The sequence below is a fragment of the Megascapheus bottae genome, chromosome 26 (assembly GCF_031878675.1).
Source record: "Megascapheus bottae isolate mThoBot1 chromosome 26, mThoBot2.hap1, whole genome shotgun sequence".
Classification (NCBI taxonomy): domain Eukaryota; kingdom Metazoa; phylum Chordata; class Mammalia; order Rodentia; family Geomyidae; genus Megascapheus; species Megascapheus bottae.
This window is the reverse complement of record NC_143534.1, coordinates 5,868,778-5,893,041: the sequence shown is the minus strand read 5'-3', so window position 1 is coordinate 5,893,041 and position 24,264 is coordinate 5,868,778. Positions and strand designations below refer to the sequence as shown.

The window sequence follows — 24,264 nt, the reverse complement described above, 5'->3', positions numbered from 1 at the left end:
TGTACTGTGACTGTTGGGACTATTGCTCCATCCACTTCAGTCTTACTTGGTAACGGTTCGAAAAAGTAATACAATATAGTTCAGTTGTGCACTTGTCTCTGTCTCACTACCGTGAGGAAGGCAGCAACCTCCATCCCAATGTATTACAACCCAGCATCATATTTATGAACTAAAATTGGGAAGTAAGAAAGTGAGTGGGAATGTTCTTCAGTGAAATTTCCCTTCTTAAAGGTTAAGGATGAAAATTAACCAACAAAAATAAACTGTCTCACCATTCTTCATGTACTTATTAATTTGAAGATGTCCACATCTTAATTCTAAAAAAATGACTGCCTTCTTGTGTCTATAATAGAATTGTCCATGATATCTAGAAAATTCATTGTGTAGATAAATTCTTTTTTTCCATGCATTTTTATTGTAATTAATAGAATGGTTACATTATATTCATCAGACAGAGGGGGCATTACTTCACATACATTGATACCCTTTTTCATGTCTTGGTCCCCATTTCCCTCCCCCTGTCCCCACCCCTCATCTTGTTTCCCCCCTTCCCTATCTGATTTCAAATAACCAAATACAAATATATCCAATATATCAGATAACAAGGTGAAATACTGTAACAATATGAGATAGCCAAGGGAGAGCAAAAGAGATGAGAGATAACATAGTACATTAAGGACTACAATCACTCGTTATATGGCTTTCTTTCTATATCTTGGAGGTCCATTCATTTAGTGTCGTACTATATGGCCTATGTTTCAAGGTTTTGCTTTATTGTAAATCTCTGCTAGGAGAGCCCAAGGTTTCTACTGATTATGACAAATTAGGGAAACCTTGAGCCTATGTTCCTTTGAGTCTGGCTTACTTCACTTAATATGATTTTTTCTAAGTCTTTCCATTTCCTTACAAATGGGGCGATGTCGTTCTTTCTGACAGCAGCATAGACTTCCATTCATCTTGCTGATCCACTCATCAACTGAGGGACATCTGGGTTGGTTCCATATCTTTGCTATGGTGAATAATGCTGCAATGAACATTGTTGTGCTGGTGGATTTAGTATGCCCTTGTTTCTGGACAATTGGGTAAATGCCTAGTAGTGGAATTGCTGGGTCATAGGGGAGCTCTATGTTTAGCCTTTTGAGGAACTGCCATACTGTTTTCCATAGTGGTTGAACGAGTTTGCACTCCCACCAACAGTGTAGTAGTGATCCCTCCTGGCCACATCCCCTCCAGCATCTGTTGTTATTCATTTTCCTGATCCTGGCCATTCTAACTGGAGTAAGGTGGAATCTTAGAGTTGTTTTGATTTGCATTTCTTTTATGACCAGAGATGTTGAGCATTTCTTCATGTGTCTATAGGCCATTTTTGTTTCTTCTTCAGAGAAGACTCTCTTTAAGTCTTTGACCTATCTTTTAATGGGATGGTTGTTACTTTGGAGATTAGTTTTGGAGTGATTCAATTTTTTGAGCTGTTGCTATATGTTAGATATGAGGCCTTTGTCTGTTGTATGGTTAGTGAAGATCTTCTCCCACTCTGTAGGCTTTCTAGTAAATTTGCTTGTCTAGGTAAATTCTGAATTTCCATTTCAGATTCAGGCCAGTTCCTGAAAGAATGTTACATGGCTAGGTTTTCAAATTTGAGGAAATGTTTTTGGCATGAAAGTCCTCAGAGTTGTATACTTTTCTCTAATATTGAAAATGATGCTTACTTTATATTTGTTACATTTATATGCAGTGATTTCTATAGTCTTATGTTGTCTTGATGCCTATTTAAATAAGATGTTTTCCTTCCTGATGCCAGAAGCAGGACTCGGTTATCTAGAAACAGATGCCAGGTAGATGTATACCTATTTCAAGATGCTTGTGATGGTCAGCTGATCACTGAAGGCATCACTGGAGGCAGGCTGCCTGACCAGCTCCACTGTGAAGGGACCCTAGCGATCCTGTCAGCTCTCACTTACTCTGTAATCTTGTTGAACTTTGCCTTACTGATTTCAACTTAGTTAAAACCTGTTTGGATTGTATCCTGGACTTCAATAAATATGCTGGCCTTTGAGCCTCTCTGTCTCTCTCTCTCTGTTTCTCTCTCTGTCTCTATTTCTCTCTCTGTCTCTGTCTCTCTGTCTCTCTCTGTCTCTCTGTCTCTGTCTCTGTCTCTCTCCCCCTCACTCTCCCTCCCTCCCTCCCTCCTTCCCTCTCTCTTTTTTTCTCTCTCTTCATCTGTCTCTGTCTGTGTCTGTCCATCTCTTTCTCTCTCATTTCAGATGCATGGTTTCTTGGCATACACTGTATCTCCCAGGAGCTATTACTAAAACTACCTTTATTCTAACTTATGCATTTCCCAACCTTTGTAGAAGTACTCTTAAAGATTCCGGGATTATTCAAGAGACTGGTATTTGAGGATCAAAATATGAAGTCATACAGGGCAGAAAAGTCTAACTCTAATCCACAACTAAAGTGAACAAGTAAGGCCGGTGATGGGGGTTCATGTCTATGGTTCAAAGCCAGCCCAGGCAGGGAAGTCCATGAGACCCTTTTCTCCAATTAACCATCAGAAATCCAGAAGTGCCACTGTGGCTTAAAGTAAGAGCACTAGCCTTAAGCTGAAGAGCTCAGGGACAGTGCCCAGGTCTAGAGTTCAAGCCCCACAAGCGACAAATAAAAAATTAAACAAGTGGTAGCACAGTCAGCCATGAATAAAAATGTTGCTTAAGAGCAAGAGGTCCTGAGTTTGAGCCCTAATATGCTGCCCCCCCCACCAAATGAAAACATAATTTAACCTGTAACTTTAAATGTAGCATGGGAAAGGGGCTTGGAAACAGAAGAACAGTTGACAATCAATACTAACTTGTTTGGTAAGCTTGGCATTGGGAGATCAATAAGCAGATAAATGTTAGCAATCTTTCCAGTGTTCATTGGGTAGCAGGCTGTTTCTCCTCTTCCTGTGAAGTCCAGAATTTTCCTTTTCACGGTTTGACATGCACTAGGTACTCACTGCTAGGTAAGCACCTGAATCCTTATATACAGAAAACAACTCTATAAAGTCAAGAATTCTTCCTCTACTCATGTATGTACATTCCTACTTATTTGGCTATAAATTGTAAATTGTCCTTTAAGTGGCTATACTGAGGGCTTTGTGGTTGGCTATCTCTCTAATTCAATGTCACTAAAAATTAATTTCCATAAATATAACAAATGTAAAGTTTCCTAAATATACAAGCACAATTTTATGCACATCTGCTTTTGATTTGTTTTCATTTTGCCTGGCCATCATGCCCTTTCTTTCTCTATTCAGTAACTCATCAGCATCTCCTTCAGGCACTTTCCATGTTCATCTATGGCCACGGAGTGTGATTAAATACATGCTCAGATTTATAAGTCAAAATATGGAAAGTATTTGGCCAGGTTTATTAAAATTATTTTCTGATTCACTGCTTTGTCTCCAGCACATAGAGGGCTTTTCAATTTTTCTATATAGTAAATAGTTTATGGATTCAAAGCATTATAGTTATTCAGTGATTTTCCCGTAAGTCAGCTGTTGGCACTGAACAAATGTGATATATTTGTGTGTGCATATGCACATATGTATAATTATACAGAAGGTTTCATTTGTGTGAAAGCAGGATTCATGATCACATGGCATATAAAACTGAGTCTTAGTAGCTATTGATAGATTGACTTTTCAGTTGATTTTCACATTTCCATCATGCACATATGAATTTCTTATCCACATTCCAGCCCACAAGAGATCAAATGAGTCTTTAATTTTTGTCATTTATTTAGCCCTAAAAAGAAATCTCTGTTAGTTTAATTTGCGTTCCCTGGGCTGTTTATTAAAGTAGTCAGCCTTTACTATGCTTCTGGCCATGCATCTCCATTCTCTGGGAAACTTTTCTGCATCCTAGATGTTTTATTGGAAATTTGTTATTTATAGATCAATATTTAATATGTTTTAGGATATAAATATTAATCACCTTCATCTTGTTTATAAATGTTTTCCAAATCTATTGATTTGTTTGTTAATTATGTTTATATAATAGCATTACTTTTAATGCATTGAAATATTTCTAGGCCTTTTTTCATAGAAATTGATTCTTTTGGTCTGCTTGTCAGGGCTGTTTCATACCCAAGGCTGTGCTTTAGACTGTGTCTTAAGGTCCCTTTTTTTTTGTCAGCCCTGGGCTTGACCTCAGGGCCTGAGCATTGTCCATGGCCTTTCTCAAGGCTAGAGCTCTACCACTTGAGCCTTAGTACCACTTCTGGCTTTTTTTCTTTGTATGTGGTACCAAGGAATCGAACCTGGGTCTTCGTGCATAGTAGGCAAGCACTTTAACCACTAGGCCAAACTCCCGGCCCTTAAGGTCCTTTTTAAATGTATTTATTTCTTCTTTATTATATTTTATATCACTTATATACTGAGCTTCCTTTTTGTATACAGAATACAAGGGGATTTTCAATCTTATTTTTCTTGAGGTGAACAAACATGATTTGTTATAGTTATGTCTAATTAACAGTCCATTTTCCCCCTCTAAGTTGTATTACCTCTTAAATAATACCTTATGTGCTCAAATAAATAAATGGTAATTCAAAAGTCTGTATTCCATGCCATTGGTATTTTTGTGTAATCTTTTGCAAATACTTTTAAACGAAGAAGATGATAAGGCCTACTTTGACTTTTTCTATGAAATATTGCACTTCAAGTTCTATCTGGGGCAATTAGTAGGACAAGGCATTGAAGTTGCTATGATTATGCTAAACAAACACCCATTTTTTGATGCTGAATGTTGCAACATGAGGTCTTTAAGGTATTTTGCTAGTCTGGGGCTTGAACTCAGGGCCTGGGCACTGTCCTTGAGCCTTTTCAAAGCTAGCACTCTACCACTTGAGCCACAGCACCACTTCTGACTTTTTCTGTGTATGTGGTATGGAGGAATTGAACCCAGAATTTTGTGCATGTTAGGCAAACATTCTACCTCTAGGCCATGCTCCAAGACACTCTCTCTCTCTTTCTCTTTCTCTCTCTCTCTCTCTCTCTCTCTCTCTCTCTCTCTCTCTCTCTCTCTCTCTCTCTCTCTCTCTCTGTCTCCCTCCCTCCTTCCCTCCCTCCCCCCCTCAAGAAATGGTCTAGATGACTTTGCCTAGGCTATCACTAGCCACAACCTACCTGTCCCTTATTCTGGAGCAGCTGAGCTTATAGTCATGGGCCTGCGTGCTCAGTTAAACTGTGGATTTAAAGGGAGTACGTTCATAATAGTTGAATTATATCTTCTTAAGGCTCTTCCAAAGCAAACTCTTCTCTTACAGGTTTCTACAAATCAAGAAGAAATCGATCTGTGTTTGTCTGGAAGAGTAAAAGATGAACAAACTCCTTTCTGTAAAGTTGAGTGATGGATATTTAATGCCTGTGCTAGGACTGGGCACCTATACTCCTAATAAGGTAACAGTACGTCTACTAAGTTGGTGATGCTCAAGTAAGCCTACCATGAATTTCTGACCTATGGGAATCGTGATAAGTAGCTTTCACTTATTCTCATAGGTTGTAAAATAGCTAAAATTGGACAGCAGATGAAACAACCAAAGCTTACTTGAGAAAGAGTTTCTTAGTAATTTTTAAGGTTCATTGTCTCCTCATGCACCGGTATTCAGAAATGAAGCAAAACCACTGTGGCCAAGAGACCTGGAGAAAATGATTCAAGAGTGTTCTGAAGGTCTGGGGTAGGAATTTGAGTTTGGGTGGCTAGATGGCTGAGGCCATGAGGAAAGCCAGGTACTTGGAGGTTTCCCTTCTGTTTGGAAGACTGAAGTTCTTAGAGATTTCTAGGTCCTCTATTGCAAGGACGTCTACTGGTGCTTTCATGATGATGGCTGTTGAAGTCATGGGGCTGATGATTTGACAAGATGGGTGATTGGTGTGTTTTATTCAGGAGTGTCTTGAATCAAGGACAGTCAGGTAGAGTTGTTCATAAGGTCCAGTTAACTCATAAGGAATTGGAAGTGAAAAAGCATATCAAAGAGACATTTAATCATGTAGTGAAGTATAGCGAATGATGATAGATGAAGAAAAACATAAGGATGACTTCAAGAGTCCATCTTTGTGGCCCAGTAGAACAGCAGGCAGCTATGAAAGATATCCAAGCTTTGAAGGTGTCACAGAAAGCCTTACTCGCTTGATAGCAGCCACAGCAAAAGGAATTGGCAATGAGATATGTAGGAGTGGGGGAAAAAGCTTACTTTCTTTCACATTTTTATTCTCCCTGAAATGTTCCTGAAGTATTTTTCCAAGCTTAGATTGCTAAATGATCAACTTATTTGGGATAAAGTTAGGCTCTTTTGAGCTAATAGGCAATAATACATTTAGGCTGCCACCAGTTTAATAATCTCTTATAAAGTGCTTGAAGAATGTAAACCTATAGATCATGAAATCCTATATATCATACAGTTAGGGTAAATCTCAGAGATAGAGTTAAACCCAGCATTGTTCTTGGTTGAGACCAATGCATTGTTTACCATTTGGGAAGGTTAAAATTGGCCGTGGTAAGAAATATTTACACCATAGCAATCAGCAAACACTGTAAACTTCAGTTTTTAACATTATAGGGACCCAACATCTAGGTAGTTATCTATTTTTTAAACTTCAGTTTTTAACATTATAGGGACCCAACATCTAGGTAGTTATCTATTTTTTAAACACATGGGAAAGACCATGCAGTTTAACTGTATAATTGCACATTATGTTCCGAATAGAAGGCTTATGATCTTATGATCTTTCATTTCTTGTGTTTTACTGGATACATCACAGCTATCTTTCCTCACAAGAAATTGTGTTTCTCATCCTAGCAAATCATAAAAAAGGAGAACCATTAGAGATTCTGTTGCATTGCTCTGCTTATGGACGCAGTCAGCTGTTGCTGAGTGTGGGGCATCTTTTACCTGTTTTTGTGTTTCTAGGTCTCCAAGAGTACGATAAAAGAGGCCATTCAGAGGGCCATTGACATAGGCTACCGCCATATTGACTCTGCATTTTTGTACCAAAATGAAGAGGCGATTGGATCTGCCATCCGGAAGAAGATTGCTGATGGCTCTGTGAAGAGGGATGACGTGTTTTACACCTCCAAGGTGCCGTGTGCAGTTGCACATGCTCTATTTGCTGCAGGGAAAAAACTTACTGTCGGTGGAATAGATTGCTTTGTTTCTTCTTTTCTCGTTGGTTTGATGTATTTATTATTCCCTCTGGCAAAGCACCAAAGGACCTGGTGCTTATTTTTGTCCTTATGAATACTCCTTGCTTGCTACATTAGTAATTGTTCCCAAAGATGCTTCTTCTTAGAATTGTTTTTACCTGTAAGTGGCTGTGCAAAGGAGCTGTCATTCAACAAAGTAGGACATGAGTACGACGGCAGCTTCGTCCCTGAATCCCATACTCACTTTCTCTCTCCATCACCACAGCTGTGGAGTACCTTTTGTCGTCCAGAATTGGTGCAAGTAGGCCTGGAAAGGTCCCTGAAGAGCCTTCAGTTGAGCTATGTGGATCTGTACCTTATTCACTTCCCAGTTCCTCTGAAGGTGAGCAGAAAATTCCTTCTCATGTATTTGGTGTTGGGGGTCCTTTGAAAATCAGCATCGAAATGAACACACACAGTATGGATAAGAAGCATATATTATCATCTTCCTCTTTCTGAAACTGCACATCCCTTATTTCACTATTCCTGTCCTGGAGCCATAGGAATTCCTTGGTCTCCGTGCGCATGTCTTGACCCCTGTGGGCACACTGCCTGTATTTACATTCCCCATACTTCTGAATCTCTTCTGCCTACGTCCACGGACATCTGGGGAATGCTGCGGAAAATCTAGTGAGCTCAGCGTTTGAGATGGTGACAATTCACTGACAGGGAAAGGCCCGGATACTTCCTCAGTGTTCCGTGATGAAGGGGCCTGCTGTGTAGGCTGCTACCTTGGGTTTTATCTAGGTCAGACAGGCTTGTGGTTATCTTGAGTGAGGCTTGACACCACACTATCCATTTTTCTTTTGACATGCAAGCAAGTAAACTGTAGAACTACTTGATAAAGAGTTCTTACCACTTCCCCCAAACGTTCTAGTCATTTGTTTATATTCATCAAAACATCTCTAGAATTCCCTTCTTGGCCTCTGGATGAACTTTATCAATCCTCTCAAAACTAAGAACACATCATTCCATGGCCTCTGGGTGTATGTGTCCAGAAGAGCTTGGAGAGACCTGTACGCCAGGCTTCCTTTCCTTTCTCTGTTTCAGCCTGGAGAGGAGGTTTTCCCAAAGGATTCTCAGGGGAAACTCATTTTTGATGCTGTGAATCTCTGCAGCACATGGGAGGTGAGTGCACTGCAGAGAAATCACAAAGAAGTTCCATAGATGAGAGAGTTACGTACCTAGAAAGGAGGGAGATGAGCAAACAGATGCCAAGACTGAGACTTCACTACGTTCAAAGAATCTCAAGGAGGCCTGCGTGCCGGGGCAGAGTACTTGAGGTGGCTACTTGCAGGAAATAAAGCTGCTCCTCTGGCTCGTGGTATGGTTGCTTACTGTGTTACTTGGATGTGTATTGTATGTGTAGCACTTGGTTTCACTTCTTTTTTATCTGGTGCACATTGTGCCATGGCATTCAGTAAAGAGGGTACTAGCCTTTCATCTTTGTCTTGGATTCTTTTAATTAATTTTTTTTTCTTGTCGGTTGTGGGGCTTGAGTTCTAGGCCTGGGCATTGAGCTCTTCAGCTCAAGACTACCACCCTACCCCTTGAGCCACAGCGCCACTTCCCTGGATTCTTTTGTATCTTATTGATTTTAAGATTCTTTCCTAGTTTTTTTTTTTTCCTCTGACTTGGTGAATTCCTGTTAATGGATAGATATCTGCATCTCTCTCTCCCACTTCTAACACGTTCACACAGATTACTCTTCTTTAGACTCTCAGCTTACTTCTCCTTGCAGGCCATGGAGAAGTGTAAGGATGCAGGGTTGGTCAAGTCCATCGGCGTGTCCAACTTTAACCGCAGACAGCTGGAGAGGATCCTGAACATGCCAGGACTCCGGCACAAACCTGTCTGTAACCAGGTGAGCCGTATCAGCGCGTCCCACCAGCCTCTTTATCCCCTGCTCCTCAGTTCCCTCCTTGAACATCACACGACCTAGATGTATTTCAAATACAGAGACACGAGTGCTGCAAAGCATGTAGGTAAAACATCTACGCCTCAGTTAAGGCACTCTCGACTAGCATTTGGTTTTACCCAAAAGTTAGAGCTAACAACTGACTGACAGCCACTTGACAGCCTATAAATTTACCACCAGTGGTCCTGTGAGCTGGCATGGTGACTGACATTAGCCTTTGGCTCTCTTCAGGTGGAATGTCACCCTTACCTCAACCAGAGTAAGCTGCTGGAGTTCTGCAAGTCCAGAGACATTGTCATGGTCGCATATGCTGCCTTGGGTTCCAAGACAGACAAGGAATGGTAAGGATTGTGATGAAGATGTTTAACCTTAGATATTGTACCTTCTGAAGTCACTGCTCAGCGGTGTAGGGGAAATTGTGGATGATGGACTAGTTCACACTGAAAAGACTCACTAAAAACAGCATTGAAAAACGAAATTGCAGTAAGCCTTCTTCAAAATTGCAGTAAGCCATCTTCCAAATTGCAAGGCCATTGAGTCTAACTTGGGACAAATGGTTGTCTTTCTGATATATTCACTTACTATATTCCTCTGAAATTAAGAAGTACCCGAGTTTCCCCCCTCTTTCTTTGTCACCAGCCTGGATGTGTAACCCTGAGAAAAATATATTCGTTCTTGGACCTCTCTGCCTTTCTTCCCAGGGTAAACAAGGACAACCCTGTTCTCTTAGAGGACACAGTTCTCAATGGCATTGCTGAAAAGCACGGGCGAACCCCCGCCCAGGTGGCTCTGCGCTACCAAGTGCAGCGAGGGTTATCTGTTCTTGCTAAGAGCTTCAATGAGAAGAGAATGCAAGAGAACTTTCAGGTACTGCACCTCACAAGATTTCGGTTACAGGGACCCGATGAGCCACTTCATGTCTCACCAGCAGGTGGAAATGTATGAGACTCTCAAAGCACATGTGCCCACAGCTCATCTCCTTGTACATTCTACGCATTCAAGCACTTTATTTAATGGTCTCCCAGCTATTACAAAGAAGGAATTGTAGTGACTGGAAGGAATAGTAAATAAAAGATCAGGGCTAACCCTGAATTCTGATCAGATCGCCTTTGATCCATTGTATCTCCATTTATTTTCTCTTGCTATAACAGCGACTAGAGTCTGGGTAATTAATAACAAAGTTTATATAGCTCTCAGTGACGGTGGCTGGGCAGTTGGACAGTGGGTAAGTGTATCTGGTCAGGGCTGTTAGCAGGGTGGAAAGAGGTATGAGCTGGTGCATACAAGGACAAAACTCTGAGAGCAGGTTCACTTTTTAACCACCTATTCATTTGGTAAGTAATCTAGTCACAGGATATCGAACAGCCAGTGTCTGCTTCCAGAATTAACCCCATCGCATATGATTAGCACGCATCACTTCACAGAGGCAGAATCTGAGATCAGAAGAAGAAAAAGTACACCCAGAGCATAAGATGGAACAATCTGATTTGGATTTTAAAAAAACTAGAAATCTGAAGGATTCTATCTACCTAAAGTCTCTGAAGGAAAATGAGAAATGGGGTCAGTTTCTTTGCAAAGTCCCTGGATTTTCACCACTAAATGAATCTCACAGGAACATTGTCTTACATAGCCTGCAGAAATTTCCACATATATTTGTATTTGTGGGGAAGGAAGGAAAGCAGTAACTGCCTTGGGAACTCAGGGCTGACATTTGTGTTTGATAGGTTTTTGACTTCCAGTTGACACCAGAGGATATGAAAACTCTCCAAGGGCTAAACAGAAATATCCGCTATTTTGAAGATTCTTGGTAAGTAGTTTGTTCTGTTGAAGAGGCAGAGGAGCAGGTAGTTGGAAATTCCATTTATTATAATCCACAGAAGGGAGAATTGCTTGCTTTGAAAAGTTTGTGGACGTTTCTTTTCCCCTCAGTCCTGAGACTAGATGTACTCTAAGGCTCACAGTCCTGTTTAGGGCTGTTATGTAGCGGCATTGTACTAAGTACAAGTATCCCATCCTCACCCCACTGTCCCACTCTGCATTAGATGTCCCCTTGTCACCTCATCTCTAAGCTTTGGGGTTTGAGTAAAGTGGTTTGTTTTTCAGTTCAGAAAGTACTTTTTGAAATCTGTATTAAAAACTACCGAATCTGGGCCCTGGTGTCTCATGCCTTGTAATCCTAACTACTTAAGAGCCAGTTCAAAGCCAGCCTAGATAGGGAAGTCTTTCAGCCTGGGCAGGAAGATTTTTATCTCTAACCACCAAAGAGCCAGAAGAGGTGCTGTGGCTCAAATGACTAGTACAAGCCTTAAGGAAAAATGCTCAGGCCCTGAGTTCAAGCCCTAGGACGGGCACAAAAAGAAAATAAAAGAAGGAAACTATATTAACTTCTAAGGTCATACCAGATTAATAGTTCAATTTCTCTAGGGCCAACCTATATATAATTAATTGGCCAAGAGTCTCCTTTTCCTTTTCAGGTTTTCTCCTCATCCAAATTATCCATTTTCTGATAATGAATGAACAGCAGATTCTATGGGTGCTTCAAAGTTCTTTCACTTTAGTTGGTGAGCCAAGAACAAATCAAGGATAAGAAGCTGGTTTACTCCATGTTGCTGAGTCAGCTTAATTTTGCTGAGTTCCTATATGAGGAAATGCAAGTTTCTGAATCTCATATTCCCACCGTATCCCCCAACCCCGAAATAAACATGCATTCTAAACACCCTAGCCGCTTGAAGCATTATCATTTGTTCTTGGACTTTAATGTTATTTATTTTCCTATTTCAATGAATTTGAAATGCCCACATACCTGGAAGTGATCAGAAGTAAGGTGAATGTGAAAAATGCTAAGCCCTTGGTCTACCTTTAAGCTTTCAGTCCAGCTTTTCACTTACCTGTAGTTCTTGGATTAGTTTTCCTGTAAACATTTGTGACATACGTTTTATGACATAATAACACAGATTCAAAGTTTAACTAATACAGAACAGTGAGTGAATATACAATGCCTAAATATCCAGATTTCAATTAAACCTTGCTTATTATATCGAGAACATGGGGAAAAAAAATCTCAAAATGAATGAAATAGCAGCAGTCACATAGGCTTATGTGCATCATTATTTGCACATGATTTTATAGCAGTCATCATAAAACTATTATACCAAAAAGCAATTACAACAAATGAAAATTACAATCGAACAAATGAACAACTAAACAATTGAATATTGCTAGAAGTAAACACTACTCTTGTTAAGTTTCTGGGATATGATGAACATACGAAAACCAAGAAAGTGAGTGCTAGGGGTGTAATTAGTCAGGGTAGAGAGTTCACAGGAGAGTTTAAGGAATTTGCTTCCATTTAAGGAATTTAGGGTTGTCATATATTTACATAACAATATACTTGATCTTTTGCTGTTTGGGGGTAAATAGCCTTACATGTTTTTTAATGTTTGGTAATGTTCAAGACCTTGTACATTCACAGGGAAAACTTGCAACTGGCCAGTTTCCAGAGTAAATATAAAAGTCACCCTAGTGATAAAGGAAAAATCTAAGAAATGTTATAGACTCTATACTGTCTGTGTTATGAAGTTTGTTTCATAGTTTTATCTTAATAGCAAAGATTTGACTGAGCAAGAAGGCTGGTCACATCCACAAACCAGAAAAAATAAAGTAGGACACACCTTGTAAATAACCAAAGTTCAGCCTTCGATCCCCACAGCTAGTAAACAAAAGTGCTGTGTTAGCCAATGCTACAACAGCCCTAGGAAACTACCAGGGGACCCTTCAAGGATTCTGGGAGTATGAAGTATACTTTATCACCAGCTAGTCCCTGTGCTAGGTCTTGTAAGAGAGATAAGTTCTTTACAAGACAGCTCATTTCTTGCTTTTAGTTTTGATAATAGTACTGGGAGAAATCATTTGATTAACTTCATCCAGGAGTCCACGCCTACATGATCCTAATTTCCTCAGATAATATTTTCCAGAGCAGGAAGCACACAAGACTGAATTATGAACTAGAAACTTGAAATGCCCAGAGTTTCATCACAAATATAAGGCAGGCAGACAAGACTGTAGCTTGTATCAATATCTCCACACAGATACCTGAATAAATCACATCAATTCACACCCCCTAAATTTAAGTTGCTCTCTTCCATGATTTTTATGCCTTATTTTCTATTTAATCTTTGTAGTTTTATACTTGTAAAGTAATAAAGTGCCCAGTAGGGGATAAGTATTTATGAAGATGAATAACTGCCAGTCTTCAAGTCATCAGAAAAACAAGTCAGTGAACAAGTCAGTGAACAGGAGTGCCTTAAAAGGGTTCCAGTTGGCTGTCTTTCCTTGTGGAATGTGCTCCTGCAGGCCCTCGAACAGGAAGAGGAACATACATAAAAATCACATCACCCAGAGACCAAGGGAGAGAAGACCTTTGTGAGCTCCAATCTCAGAATTCAATGAAGATACTCAGCATTACATTACCATTCCCAAAGGGAATGAGGAACTACTGATGAAAAGTGTGATTGTAAAGACTCCATGGAACTCTAAGTTTCCCTGATTTTGCTATCTGTTGACTCTTTCTTTACAATGATGTCACAGTGAGAAACTTTCAAATGGCCTCTTGTCAGCTTAACACAGGTGCCTTTGATGATAGTAGGTCCTCCAGTGTATCCTCAGCTGTCAAGCTAGATGACAGTTTTCCTGCAGGTTGAGAAAATCCATAAAATGATCTGTTACACAGGAGTCCATGCTTTCAAATTTGCCTACTCATTCAAAGTCATCATTTTTGACCTTGAAACACTATTCAGGTGCTTCCGTGATCATTCAGGACCTGGCTGGAATGGTTGAGAAATCTGAGTTCTACAGGGCTTCTCATGTCAGTTCCTGTGCCATTAACAGCACTTTGAAGTGGCAGTCACAGCTTTCCTTTTGAGGTGTGCAGGTAGATTTAAATCCCTGTTGTTGTTGTTGTTGTTTAAACTTTTTGTTTTCTTATCTTTTCTTTTTTTGGTACTGGGGATTGAACCCAGGACGTTGCACTTGCTAGACAAGCACTTTGCCCTGAGCTACATTCCAGCCCCTAGATTTAAGGTCATTTAAGAGTCACTGGCAGTGTGTGTGTGAGGGGGGGAGCCCAGGACATAATGGTCATAGATGGATAGATTGTTGAAGTGAAGGGATCTTGATTTTTCTTCTGCACTCTTGTATAATTCCATCAGGCAAATTTAATTAATCAGTCACCGATATTCTTTCTCAGACTAGTAGCTGCATGGATGGACTCATGGAAACCCATCCTTCCTCTGGGTTTCACAGACTTTATACCTCTGCAGACCCCTGGATTTCTTCCTAACACTTAGAACACAGTTGGTGCTTTGGGTTTGTTAGAGAACTAGGCTTCTGTTCCAGGCAGGAATATACTGTTGTACCCTAAATTCGACATCCCCCCGAAAGACCACGACCAATGCAAGCCGCAAAGAGCCGTTTATTAGCAAGCTTGAGCTTGGTCCTCCGCGCCCAGGAAAGTCAGAGTCCCTTGGAGGCCCCGAGCACAGAGTCAGCACAGTTTTTATAGTACAGAACAAACAAGTCCGGGGGATTTCCATTCTCACCATATTACAGTTAGTTAACCTTTACATTGATGGACTCCTTAACCCCTTTCTATTATTACAATTTTACCATAAACAGTTGTGAACCACAGCTGCTGACTCGAGGACAAATTCCAGATGTTGCTTGGGTGCTGGCCCACGGCGCTTTGGAATCCTTCTGAGAAGGGGTTAGCGAAAGTCATTTCCCAGCTGTCTGCAAGATGGAGGTAGTTTCAACAAGATGGATTCTGACTAGTTACAGCGTCTCAGCTTCAGCTCTTTATTCTTAGCTACAGCTCTTCAGTACCCCCTCTACTGGCGGCCTCCACCCCTGGCACGGCTGCCCCCAGGACCGCCACCAGGGGTCTTCACAGAGATGTTCAATGTTATCTCCTCTGCGCTGAGCAAAAAGGAGGAGGGCGGCAGCAGTCTTCAGAACTCAATGTGGAAAGGATAATCTTTATGATTTTTAGTTCTGAAAAACAGAACAACAACTTTAAAACAACATCCCCCCCCCCAAAAAAAAAACCCCAACAGAAACCAAGTGAATAATAGACTCATTTTAATGCTAACAGATACATTAATCTGGGGCTGGGCTCCAACAGCTCACAACTGTAATCCTAGAGCAGCTCAAGATCGTAATCCTAGATTGGGGGGGGGGGGGAATGAGGTGGGGGGGGTTGGCGGCTGAGATCTGAGGACTGAGGTTTGAAGTCTGCCCTGGCAGGAAAATCTGTGAGACTCTTCTCTCCAATTAACCACCCAAACCAACCAACCAAAAACCAAATAAACCCCATAGTGAATAATAAATTAAAAAACAAAAAAACAAAAAAACAGGAGTGGAGCTGTGGCTCAAGTACTATGGCAAAAATGTTAAGTGTCAAGTGCCCAGGCCTTGGTACGCGGACACACAGATACAGGTACATGGATACAGACACACAGACACACCGCATGTAGTTTTGTGTTTTCCGCGGTGGTGTCCCCTCCGAGTACAGGCAGGGTGAGTTAACCTGGCCCATTCAGGAATCAGTCCACCCTTACGCGGTGCCTTGCATTTTAAAGAGGAAGGACAGGGAGGGACGCATATTTACGCCGGCAGGGTGGCCTGTCGGAGATTCCTGTCTAAAGCCAAGAGGTCCTTCATATCTTGCTCTGTTAATTCAAAATCAAACACCTGGAACAAAAAGAAAGTGTGGGTAAGAAACGGGCTCCACCCCTTCCTCCCCACCCCCGGGCCTGGGCTCGGTCCCCGGCCTGGGCCAGGCCTCCGGGGACACAGGGGCAGCAGAGCCACAGCACCGGACGCGGCCTGGCTCACGCAGGCTTCCACCCTGCCCGCCTCGTCCAGTGCCACCTCAGAAGCTCGGGGTGGTGTGGGCTGGCTCCCCACCTCCCGGGGGCCGGGGGGCCGGAGGTGACCCCACGGAGACCGGGGCCCGCGTGTCCGGGCTGGGGGGCCGGGGGGCCGGAGGTGACCCCGCGGAGACCGTGCTCGGGGGCGGGGGAGGCCGGGCCCGCCTACCTGGATGTTCTCTTGAATCCGACTTGGGGTGACGGACTTAGGGATCACCACCACGTTCCGCTGCATCTGAAACCGGACCAGAACCTGCGGGGAGCCGACCGCGGGGGACACGCGTGTCTACGGGGAGGCCTCGGGGCGGGGCGGCCGCCCATACCCGGCCCCCCGCACCCCACACCCCGGCCCCCCGCACCCCACACCCAGGCCCTGTCACCCAGGCCCCCCGCACCCCACACCCAGGCCCCCACACCCCGGCCCCCCGCACCCCACACCCTTGCCCCCCCGCACCCCGGCCCCCCTGCACCCAAGACCCCTGCACCCCGGCTCCCCAGCCCCCCACACCCAGGCCGCCCTGCACCCCAGAGCTCCGCGCCCCGGCTCCCTTGACCCCGCACCCTGACACCCTGCCCCCCCCCCCGCACCCAGGACCCCCGCACCCCGGCTCCCCGCACCCCGACACCCTGCCAGCCCCGCACCCTGGCCCCCCGCACCCAGGACCTCCGCACCCCGGCTCCCCGGATCCCAACACCCAGGACCCCCACACCCGGGCTCCCCGCATCTAGGCCTCCGCCCCCGGCCCCCCGCACCTGCGCAGGGGACTTCTGGTGCGCAGAGGCAATCCTCTGAATCACCGGGTCGTCCATCAAGTCCACCCCTTGGCTAGAGAGACACAGAGCCCTGAGACCAGAACCTGAGGAAGCCCGGGGAGGGGAGCTCGGAGAGGGGAGGAGCCCGGGGAGGGGGGCCAGGTCAGGGCAGCCTGGCCAGGGGAGCCCCGGGGAGGCACTGGGCACGCGCCTGGGTCGAGTGCTTTCCAGGTCAGAAAACCTCCACCGGGGCGTGAACAAACACCATGGAAATGGTGGTTGAGTGAATTGCTGGAGCCTTAAAATTTTTTTAAAAAAAATCTATGTTCACCATAGACTCCATGGATACACAGCGTCTACACATTACCATACGGTCTGATTCGTGTGGACACCTATGACCTGGAAAAAGGGCAAGTTCTGGTCATTAGGAAGAGACTTCTTCATTAAAAAACAAAAATCTATGAAGCAGCGACCAGGTTCCAAGCACTCCTTCAAGCGCCTGGCATGAACTAAGCTGGGCACTCTTTCTGGCAGAGGCAGGGGAATCTTGAGCGTGCCCCACCCAGGGGCTGTGACCCAGCCTTTGGGGGCCAACCTAGCTTTTGCCAAAATCCAAACATGCACGCCTCACTTCCCAGGGCAAACACACAGATGACAAGACAGGGATTTCAGTCCCTCTCCACCTCCTGGCTGGCACATGGCCCCAGCCATCAAGAAGCATTAGCGGGCGGGCCTGAGAAGAGGGCAATGACCAGCTGGTGGGACAAGGACTAGTCACAAAACTCAACGAAGGGGCTCTGGGAGGGCTCCTTGGGAGGCTCTGCGAGCTCAAGCTGAAAACAGAAATAGGCTGTAACTAGGTTTTAACCAATAGATTTTCAGAGTGAAAGACTTCATGCAAAGTCACAGGGACCAAAAAGAACATTCTATGCAAGCAACCACAGGTCATTTCACTTGATGAATGTGCTGGGGTTTGTGGGACTGGGGAGATGTGAGGCTAGAGGTCTTCGGGGTCGACAGAGGCCAGGTCAGCTTCACCCAGGGGCCAGCCAAAACGTGACCCTTTAAAGAGACTTGCAGGGTTCCTCGGGGAATGCTTCACAAACAGAAATGGTGATAGAAGAGACCAAAGGGCAGATTCCAGCTTCTCCTGGCACAAGAATCTGTGGCTCTTGGAGCTGGGCTGGCTTGGGAGGGTGAGGGTGGAGTCTGTTTCAGCTCCGGCTTAGGTGGGGCTCCAGAGCTGCTAGCAAGACTGAAGTACAAATTCCATGTTCTTGGATGAACGTGAGGTGGGGTTTATCTGCCTGCCATCTGCCCTGAGAGTGAGCAGCAGCTGACTGATGCTCTAGCCTGGAGTTCCACAAAGCCAGCCTTTCAGGGCGGGTGACACTGTCTGGTACAGGACGGCCCAGAGTAATGGTCTGCCACCCAGTGCAGCTGCCTACAGCTCAGGAATGGACACCCTCGATGCCCTTTCAACACCTCCACAGCGAGGATCTCCCAAACAGGACGTCTCTGCCCTGCGCGGACCCAGCTTTCCACGCACTCTCACCTGGGCCCACCAAGAGGGCGGTATGCAGTCACAGTTACACCTCTGTCTTGGCAGAAACCAATCAGTTTCTCCTGTGTGAGGTAAGGATTGCATTCAATCTGCAAAAGAAGCAGCGGATACCATGAAAGTTCAGACCCGCAGCTCTCCACAAGAGACGACGTGTAGCAAGGTCTTGGCAGTTGCTTATCAGACTTGGGAGTTTTCGTCCCTGTGTGAGCAGGTTGGGCTCAACCATCTGTAAGATGAAGGTCTGCTGTTTAGAGTGGACGTCACTGGAATGCTCCAGCATCACTGTACGGCGAAGCCTTCCTTCCACACCCAGTCCATAGCTCCCACCTCTCCTGTGCCCTTGATTACCCTTTAGGACGTATTCTGGCAGTTGATGCCTTCTATGTCATATTCATTTATTGGGTACCTGTTTCTTCAAGATCTGGCAGCAACCATTCCTAATCATAGGAAAGATACTGTTGCTTATGAACAGATTCTGGGCATAAAAGTTTTAAATGATGCTACACGAAACTATGTTACAGTCAGGTTGCTGGCTGTGCTGTGTGCTGGTGACAAGGACAGGACACAGGAGATTCTGGAAGGCTGAGCATATGGTTTCCTGCTCCTGAGCCAGAGTTTTGTGGGAATAGCCACTTGTGAAAATTCATCCAATTGTGTCCTTTATTCTTCATGGTGGATCGATGTGTTGTATTCTATTTTAAAGCTTATAATCTTATTCATTGGGGAAAATGAATATTCATGAATATTTCCTCTGCATTACAAAAACAAAAAGAACAGGAAGCCCTGTCTTGGCAGTCTGAGGGCCTGGGTGGGTACTACATCCCCCCACGCCTAGTCCTTTTCTGGAAGAGGCACAGGAAGAACCTCATTCCCTGCAATGGGAGTAAGGGGTCTGTCTGCTGAGGCTTCCGTCCTTCTGAACACGCCAGTGCCAGCTCAGAGCCACACATGATAACCCCACCCCAGGCCACCCTCTCCCTGCACAAATCAAGGCCACTCACCCACTCACCTGGTTGGTTAATGGCTTGATCCTCAAATCAGGCTTCTTCAAGAGCCTGTCGAGTTGGTCACTGTTGAAGTTTGACACCCCAATGGCCTTGACCAGGCCTAGGACCACCAGGTCCTCCATGGCCTAGAAGAGATCCAGGAATTCTGCTGGGTGCCTGACCTCTGTCTGCACGCTGTCGGCCAGGCGTGACCTTCAGCAACTTCACAGAAGGTTTGGAAAAACCGTCCCAGAAAATAAATGTATGATATTTTACCTGAAAGCACGAAAGGGAATTTCCACAGCCACACAGTAGTGTGGGGGGGGGGGGCGGGGGCCCCACTGGGCACGTTCTAGAACCTCACGGAACCCAGAGTGGGAATAATTTGTCCATATTACAGGGTGAATTTTTTTTTTCAATCCTGGGAGCTTTGAACTCAGAGCCTGGGTGCTGTCTGGAGCCTTTTTGCTCCACCACTCTACCACTTGAGCCACAGCTACACTTCCAGCTTTTTTAGTCATTAATTAGACTTTCCTACTCGGCCCAGCGTTAAACCGTGATCCTCACATCTTAGCCTCCCTTAGTAATAAGGAAGTATATGACTTGACTCAGGCTTTCAGGCCATTTTGTTCTGGTTAATTTTGAGACACGATTTCTCGTTTTGGCCCAAGATGGTCTAGACTGAGACACTCAAACACGGAAAGCTTAAAAGGTCTCCCGGTATTTCCTACCTGGATATCTCTAAGCAGGGATGAAGTTTGGAGATGGTGTCTCTCAGCTTACCTCCCAAGTATCCAGGAAGTTCGTGTCACTGGGTATAACCATGCCATTGTCACCCAAAGGTAAGTCTTGGTCTCCAGACTGCCAGAATTGGAAGAATACAAGCTTATTGAGCTTTGTGGTCATTCTTGAAGGAGAGACAGACAAGGAAAAAAATCCAAAAATATGGGGGGAAGCTCTAGTCAGCAGAACGGGGTCTAATCTTTGGTCCTGATTTTTTTTTTTTTTGCCAGTCCTGGGACAGGAACTCAAGGCCTCGGGCTTTCTCGAGGTTAACACTCTAACACTTGAGCCACAGCACCACTTCCAGCTTTTTCTGTGTATGTGATAAACCAGGACTTTGTGCATGCGAGGCAAGCACTCCACCAGTAGGCCCAACTCCTGCCTGGTCCTGACTTCTTAATCTCCATTTTCCTAGGACGGGAACTGGATGGCCTCGAAGTTCATTGTCTCTCCCACAGATAAGGAGGGATGACTTCCAATCTCTGCTAACTGCTAAGTAAATGCAGTGATTTCAAGAACGGAGGAGTTGGCTCTTTGTGGCTTAAGAACACAAACCGTCCCCCAACTCAATTATTCTGATTATCTCTTCTGGGAATTCCAAGCCTAAGGAGAGAAAAATGAAGTAACAGAGCAAAGATGCACAACACTGCAGAAGGCGGAGACAGATACCCTGCGGGGATAAAAAATCAAGCTCTCCTGAGAAATTTCAGGTTTCCATGTCCATCTATCATCTTTACGCAGGCACGGTCACGCTACACACCTAATAGCACCTACAATAATATTAAGTGTCAAAAGTTCCAGCCTGTTTCATAATTGGGGGGGGAATTTTTCACCATGAGCTGTTCTATCTATTTTGCATCAAAACCACCTCCCATCTCGACATTCATCCAGTCTCTCATGCAAATCTAACCACCGATGAACCAGTACCTTGAAACCCATGGGCCAGTGAATGAGGTAGAGATCCAGGTAATCCAACTTTAAGGCGTTCAGACTCTCCAGGCAGGCCGATTTCACTAAGGACTTCTTGTGGTAGGTGCACCATAGCTACAGTAAAGAAGGGAGGCCACTGTGACAAACCACAACTCAGTGCTTATACAGCAGCCCCGAAGCCCCACAGAGCTCTCGTGGGGAAGACCCAAAACATTTGTGATGACATGACAAGAAAGGCAACGGAGGTTCTCAGGGGAGGGTGGTGACACTATTTTTAAAAAATGTCACTGGAGTTGGGTGAGTGGCTCATGCCTATAATCCGAGCTACTCCCAGGAGGCTGAGATAAGAAGATCTTGGTTTGAAGCCAGTGCAAGCAGACAAATCCAAGAGACGCTTATCGCCAGTGAGCCAGCGAAAAGCTGGAAGCGCAAGTGTGGTTCAGGTGCAAAAGTGCTACCTTGAAGGAGAAGTTATGAATGGGAGGGTTTTTGCTTATTTGGGTCCACTGCGACCACAAAATGAAAAAAGAATGCCTGGAGGCAGAAAAGGTATGAATAAAAATCAGAAAAATTTTTCTATCATTTTTTCAGTTATATAGACTTTATATTCTAAGTTCTCTGTGATTCTAAGATATTATAATCATGCATGTTAAACCAGGTAACTTAATATATATAATGTATATAACTTACATTGTTTTATATTAATTTAGTTATATTTCCTTCCACATTCCTGAATAAGAAGAAAAATTTTAAATTGCTCTTTCCTTCATTATTTTCCCTACTATGTTTATCTTAATGGTGCCAGAGCTACAACTAAAAATTAAACTAATGAGGAAATTTTATTTGTAAGACTTGCTCATGAGGCTGTGAAAAGTCCTTGTCAATTCTGGTTCAAGTACAAAACAGAGTCATCAATTGCTATAAGAAAACTGTCAAATCCTTCATGCTGGGTTACTTTACCTGTCCCAAGACAGAGGAAGCTAAGGTGCCACTGTCCTCAACTGCAAAGGCCCTACCTTACTGACCACGAACAGTTCTTCTCGTTTCACAACCCCTTCCTGGATCTTGGAGGAGATTGCCTCTCCAATCTCTTTCTCATTGTGGTATAGATAAGCACAATCAATGTGCCGGTACCCAGCGTCAATGGCCACCTCCACAGCTCTGGTCACTTCTCCCGGACAGGCCTGTAAAGCCAACAAAACCTAAGTGTCCCTCCTTCAGTGGGGGTGTCCCCATTCCCATCCCCCTTCCCTTTCCACCCAAGGAAGGGGAATCAACTAACAGAAGTCATCAAGTTGGTACTGGTCATAACCACTCCCCACCTTAGGGTATATCAAAGCCAGAAAGTAGTTTATTGATAATCTATGTTACTGATCTTTAACATAAATTTTTTTGGGGGGCGGGAACTATAGTTACTCTTAGTACCTACAGAAAATTGTGCTAGATGCCATGCTTCCTGCATGATCAAAAGAATTTTAAAATGTGTTATCAATAATAACAGAGCATCTATGACCATAGCTATTCTGAAGGCAGAGGAAGGAGAATCAAGAATTCAAGGTCAATCCAGGAAAAGTCATCCCTGACACCCTATCTCAAAAACCAAAGGGGCTCAGCAGGTAGCATGGCCTAAGTGATGCAGCGTTTGTCTAGAATCCACCATGTTCAATCTCCAGTGATGATGATGATGATGATAATAATAATAATAATAGTAACTCTATGTCAACAATTTGGGCCCCTGCGCCCCCCTCCCCAGGGTGCCCTCTGCCCCCCTCCCCAGGGTGCCCACTGCCCTCCCCAGGGTGCCCTCTGCCCTCCCCAGGGTGACCCCTGCGCCCCCCTCCCCAGGGTGACCCCTGCCCTCCCCAGGGTGTCCTCTGCCCTCCCCAGGGTGCCCTCTGCCCCCCTCCCCTGGGTGCCCCTGCCCTCCCCAGGGTGACCCCTGCGCCCCCCTCCCCAGGGTGACCCCTGCGCCCCCCTCCCCAGGGTGCCCTCTGCGCCCCGAGCCCCCGGCACAGCTGGGTTTGCAGCTGGACAGCGCGGGCCGAGTCAGACCCGGAGCGCATCCCAGGCCTGGGCACCCCGAGAGGGCCCCCCGCGCCGGCGTGCCTCTCTCCCTCCCTCCCTCCCGGCCGCAACGCCCGCGTCACCTTCCAGGTGCCCAGGCCCACAGCCGGGATGTCCCCCATGGCGCCCCGCGTCCCCGCGCCGCGCAGTCCACCACCGAGACCGCCGGGGCGACGTTCCCGGAAGCGCGGCGATGCGGGCTCCTGATTGGTGGGACTGCCGGCGGAGAGAGCGCCGATTGGCTGGAAGGGAGCGCCCCCTGGTGGGTTGGGCAAAAGAATGGACGGCTCTGTGATTGGTTGGCGTCCCGGTGTGGGGCGGTGCCGTCCGCCTCCCGGCTCCCCGGGATGCGGCCCAGGGGAGGAGCGCGGAGCTGCAGCGCGCCTTGAATGTAGGTGAGATTTCAGGGCCAAGGGCAGAGGGAGGAAGCGGGCCCTGGAGGTTGACTAGACCACGGCACTACACACTTACTATATGATCAACATAATATATATATATATTCATATATAGAATCCTTGCTCAATCCCATAGGATATTCCATTCTACATATATTTTCTGATATATATATATGTGTGTTGTATCTAGTATTTTGTATGCGATATATCTCCCATTTCACATTAATTACACACGTATCTCAGATTTGCACGATATATATATATATATATATATATATTTGGCACATAGGTCACACACATATATAAACACAATGAAAGGTGGTAAATACTGTTAGAAAGAGGAGGCGAGAGGAAGGTAATTCTGCATAATAGAAGGGATGAACTTGTTCAAAGTATACTCAGATATAGAAATACCACCATGAAGCTCTCCTTTGTATACTTAAGAAACACTGAAAAAAAAAAAAAAGAAGTCAGAGGTATTCTTTTCTGCTGCTCCACCAACTTTGTTTCCAACTCTGTGAGGCTGTGGAGAAATGCACAAAATGTTGTTCGCACAATTTTGGAGAGAAAAGAAGCGCATTTTGATTGTTACCTGGCTGTCAAGATAGAGAAGGTTAAAACAGACAGTGAATACTTTAGGCTGACTGTAGACGTTCCCTGCCCAGGAGCTTCCATAGGCTTGACTTGGAGTATTGCTGCCATTTGTTCCACTGTTCACTTGCAGC

General features: G+C 44.8%; 2 protein-coding genes across 6 annotated transcripts in view; one reads left to right on the top strand and one right to left on the bottom strand.

The window, feature by feature from the left end:
- Positions 1 to 2,366: 2,366 nt before the first annotated feature.
- Positions 2,367 to 11,875, top strand: LOC150045869 (aldo-keto reductase family 1 member C3-like). 4 transcript variants are annotated; one of them, XM_090318814.1, is made up of 10 exons: positions 2,367 to 2,465; positions 5,305 to 5,437; positions 6,949 to 7,116; positions 7,447 to 7,563; positions 8,271 to 8,348; positions 8,962 to 9,084; positions 9,370 to 9,479; positions 9,840 to 10,005; positions 10,863 to 10,945; positions 11,613 to 11,875. In XM_090318814.1, exons 2-10 carry the CDS (start codon positions 5,357 to 5,359, stop codon positions 11,653 to 11,655), a joined length of 969 nt encoding a protein of 322 aa, XP_090174940.1. In that variant the 5' UTR covers positions 2,367 to 2,465; positions 5,305 to 5,356; the 3' UTR covers positions 11,656 to 11,875. The 4 variants fall into 4 exon arrangements, with proteins under 4 accessions (XP_090174940.1, XP_090174939.1, XP_090174942.1 ...); XM_090318813.1 differs by lacking the exon at positions 2,367 to 2,465 and adding an exon at positions 2,915 to 3,001; XM_090318815.1 differs by lacking the exon at positions 2,367 to 2,465 and adding an exon at positions 3,047 to 3,067.
- A 3,896-nt stretch (positions 11,876 to 15,771) lies between these two features.
- Positions 15,772 to 24,264, bottom strand: part of Akr1e2 (aldo-keto reductase family 1 member E2) — a 41,662-nt gene continuing 33,169 nt past the window's right edge. The window contains exons 1-9 of one of the 2 annotated variants that reach the window (XM_090318817.1): positions 23,228 to 23,321; positions 22,097 to 22,264; positions 21,078 to 21,194; positions 20,151 to 20,228; positions 19,391 to 19,513; positions 18,373 to 18,470; positions 16,818 to 16,890; positions 16,234 to 16,317; positions 15,772 to 15,885 (exon numbers count right to left, since the gene is read on the bottom strand). In XM_090318817.1, the coding sequence (XP_090174943.1) occupies positions 15,799 to 15,885; positions 16,234 to 16,317; positions 16,818 to 16,890; positions 18,373 to 18,470; positions 19,391 to 19,513; positions 20,151 to 20,228; positions 21,078 to 21,194; positions 22,097 to 22,264; positions 23,228 to 23,266 (867 nt within the window). In that variant the 5' untranslated portion in view covers positions 23,267 to 23,321 and the 3' untranslated portion in view covers positions 15,772 to 15,798. Of the gene's footprint in view, positions 15,886 to 16,233; positions 16,318 to 16,817; positions 16,891 to 18,372; positions 18,471 to 19,390; positions 19,514 to 20,150; positions 20,229 to 21,077; positions 21,195 to 22,096; positions 22,265 to 23,227; positions 23,322 to 24,264 lie in introns of those variants that run through there. The other variant, XM_090318818.1, reaches the window with a different exon arrangement.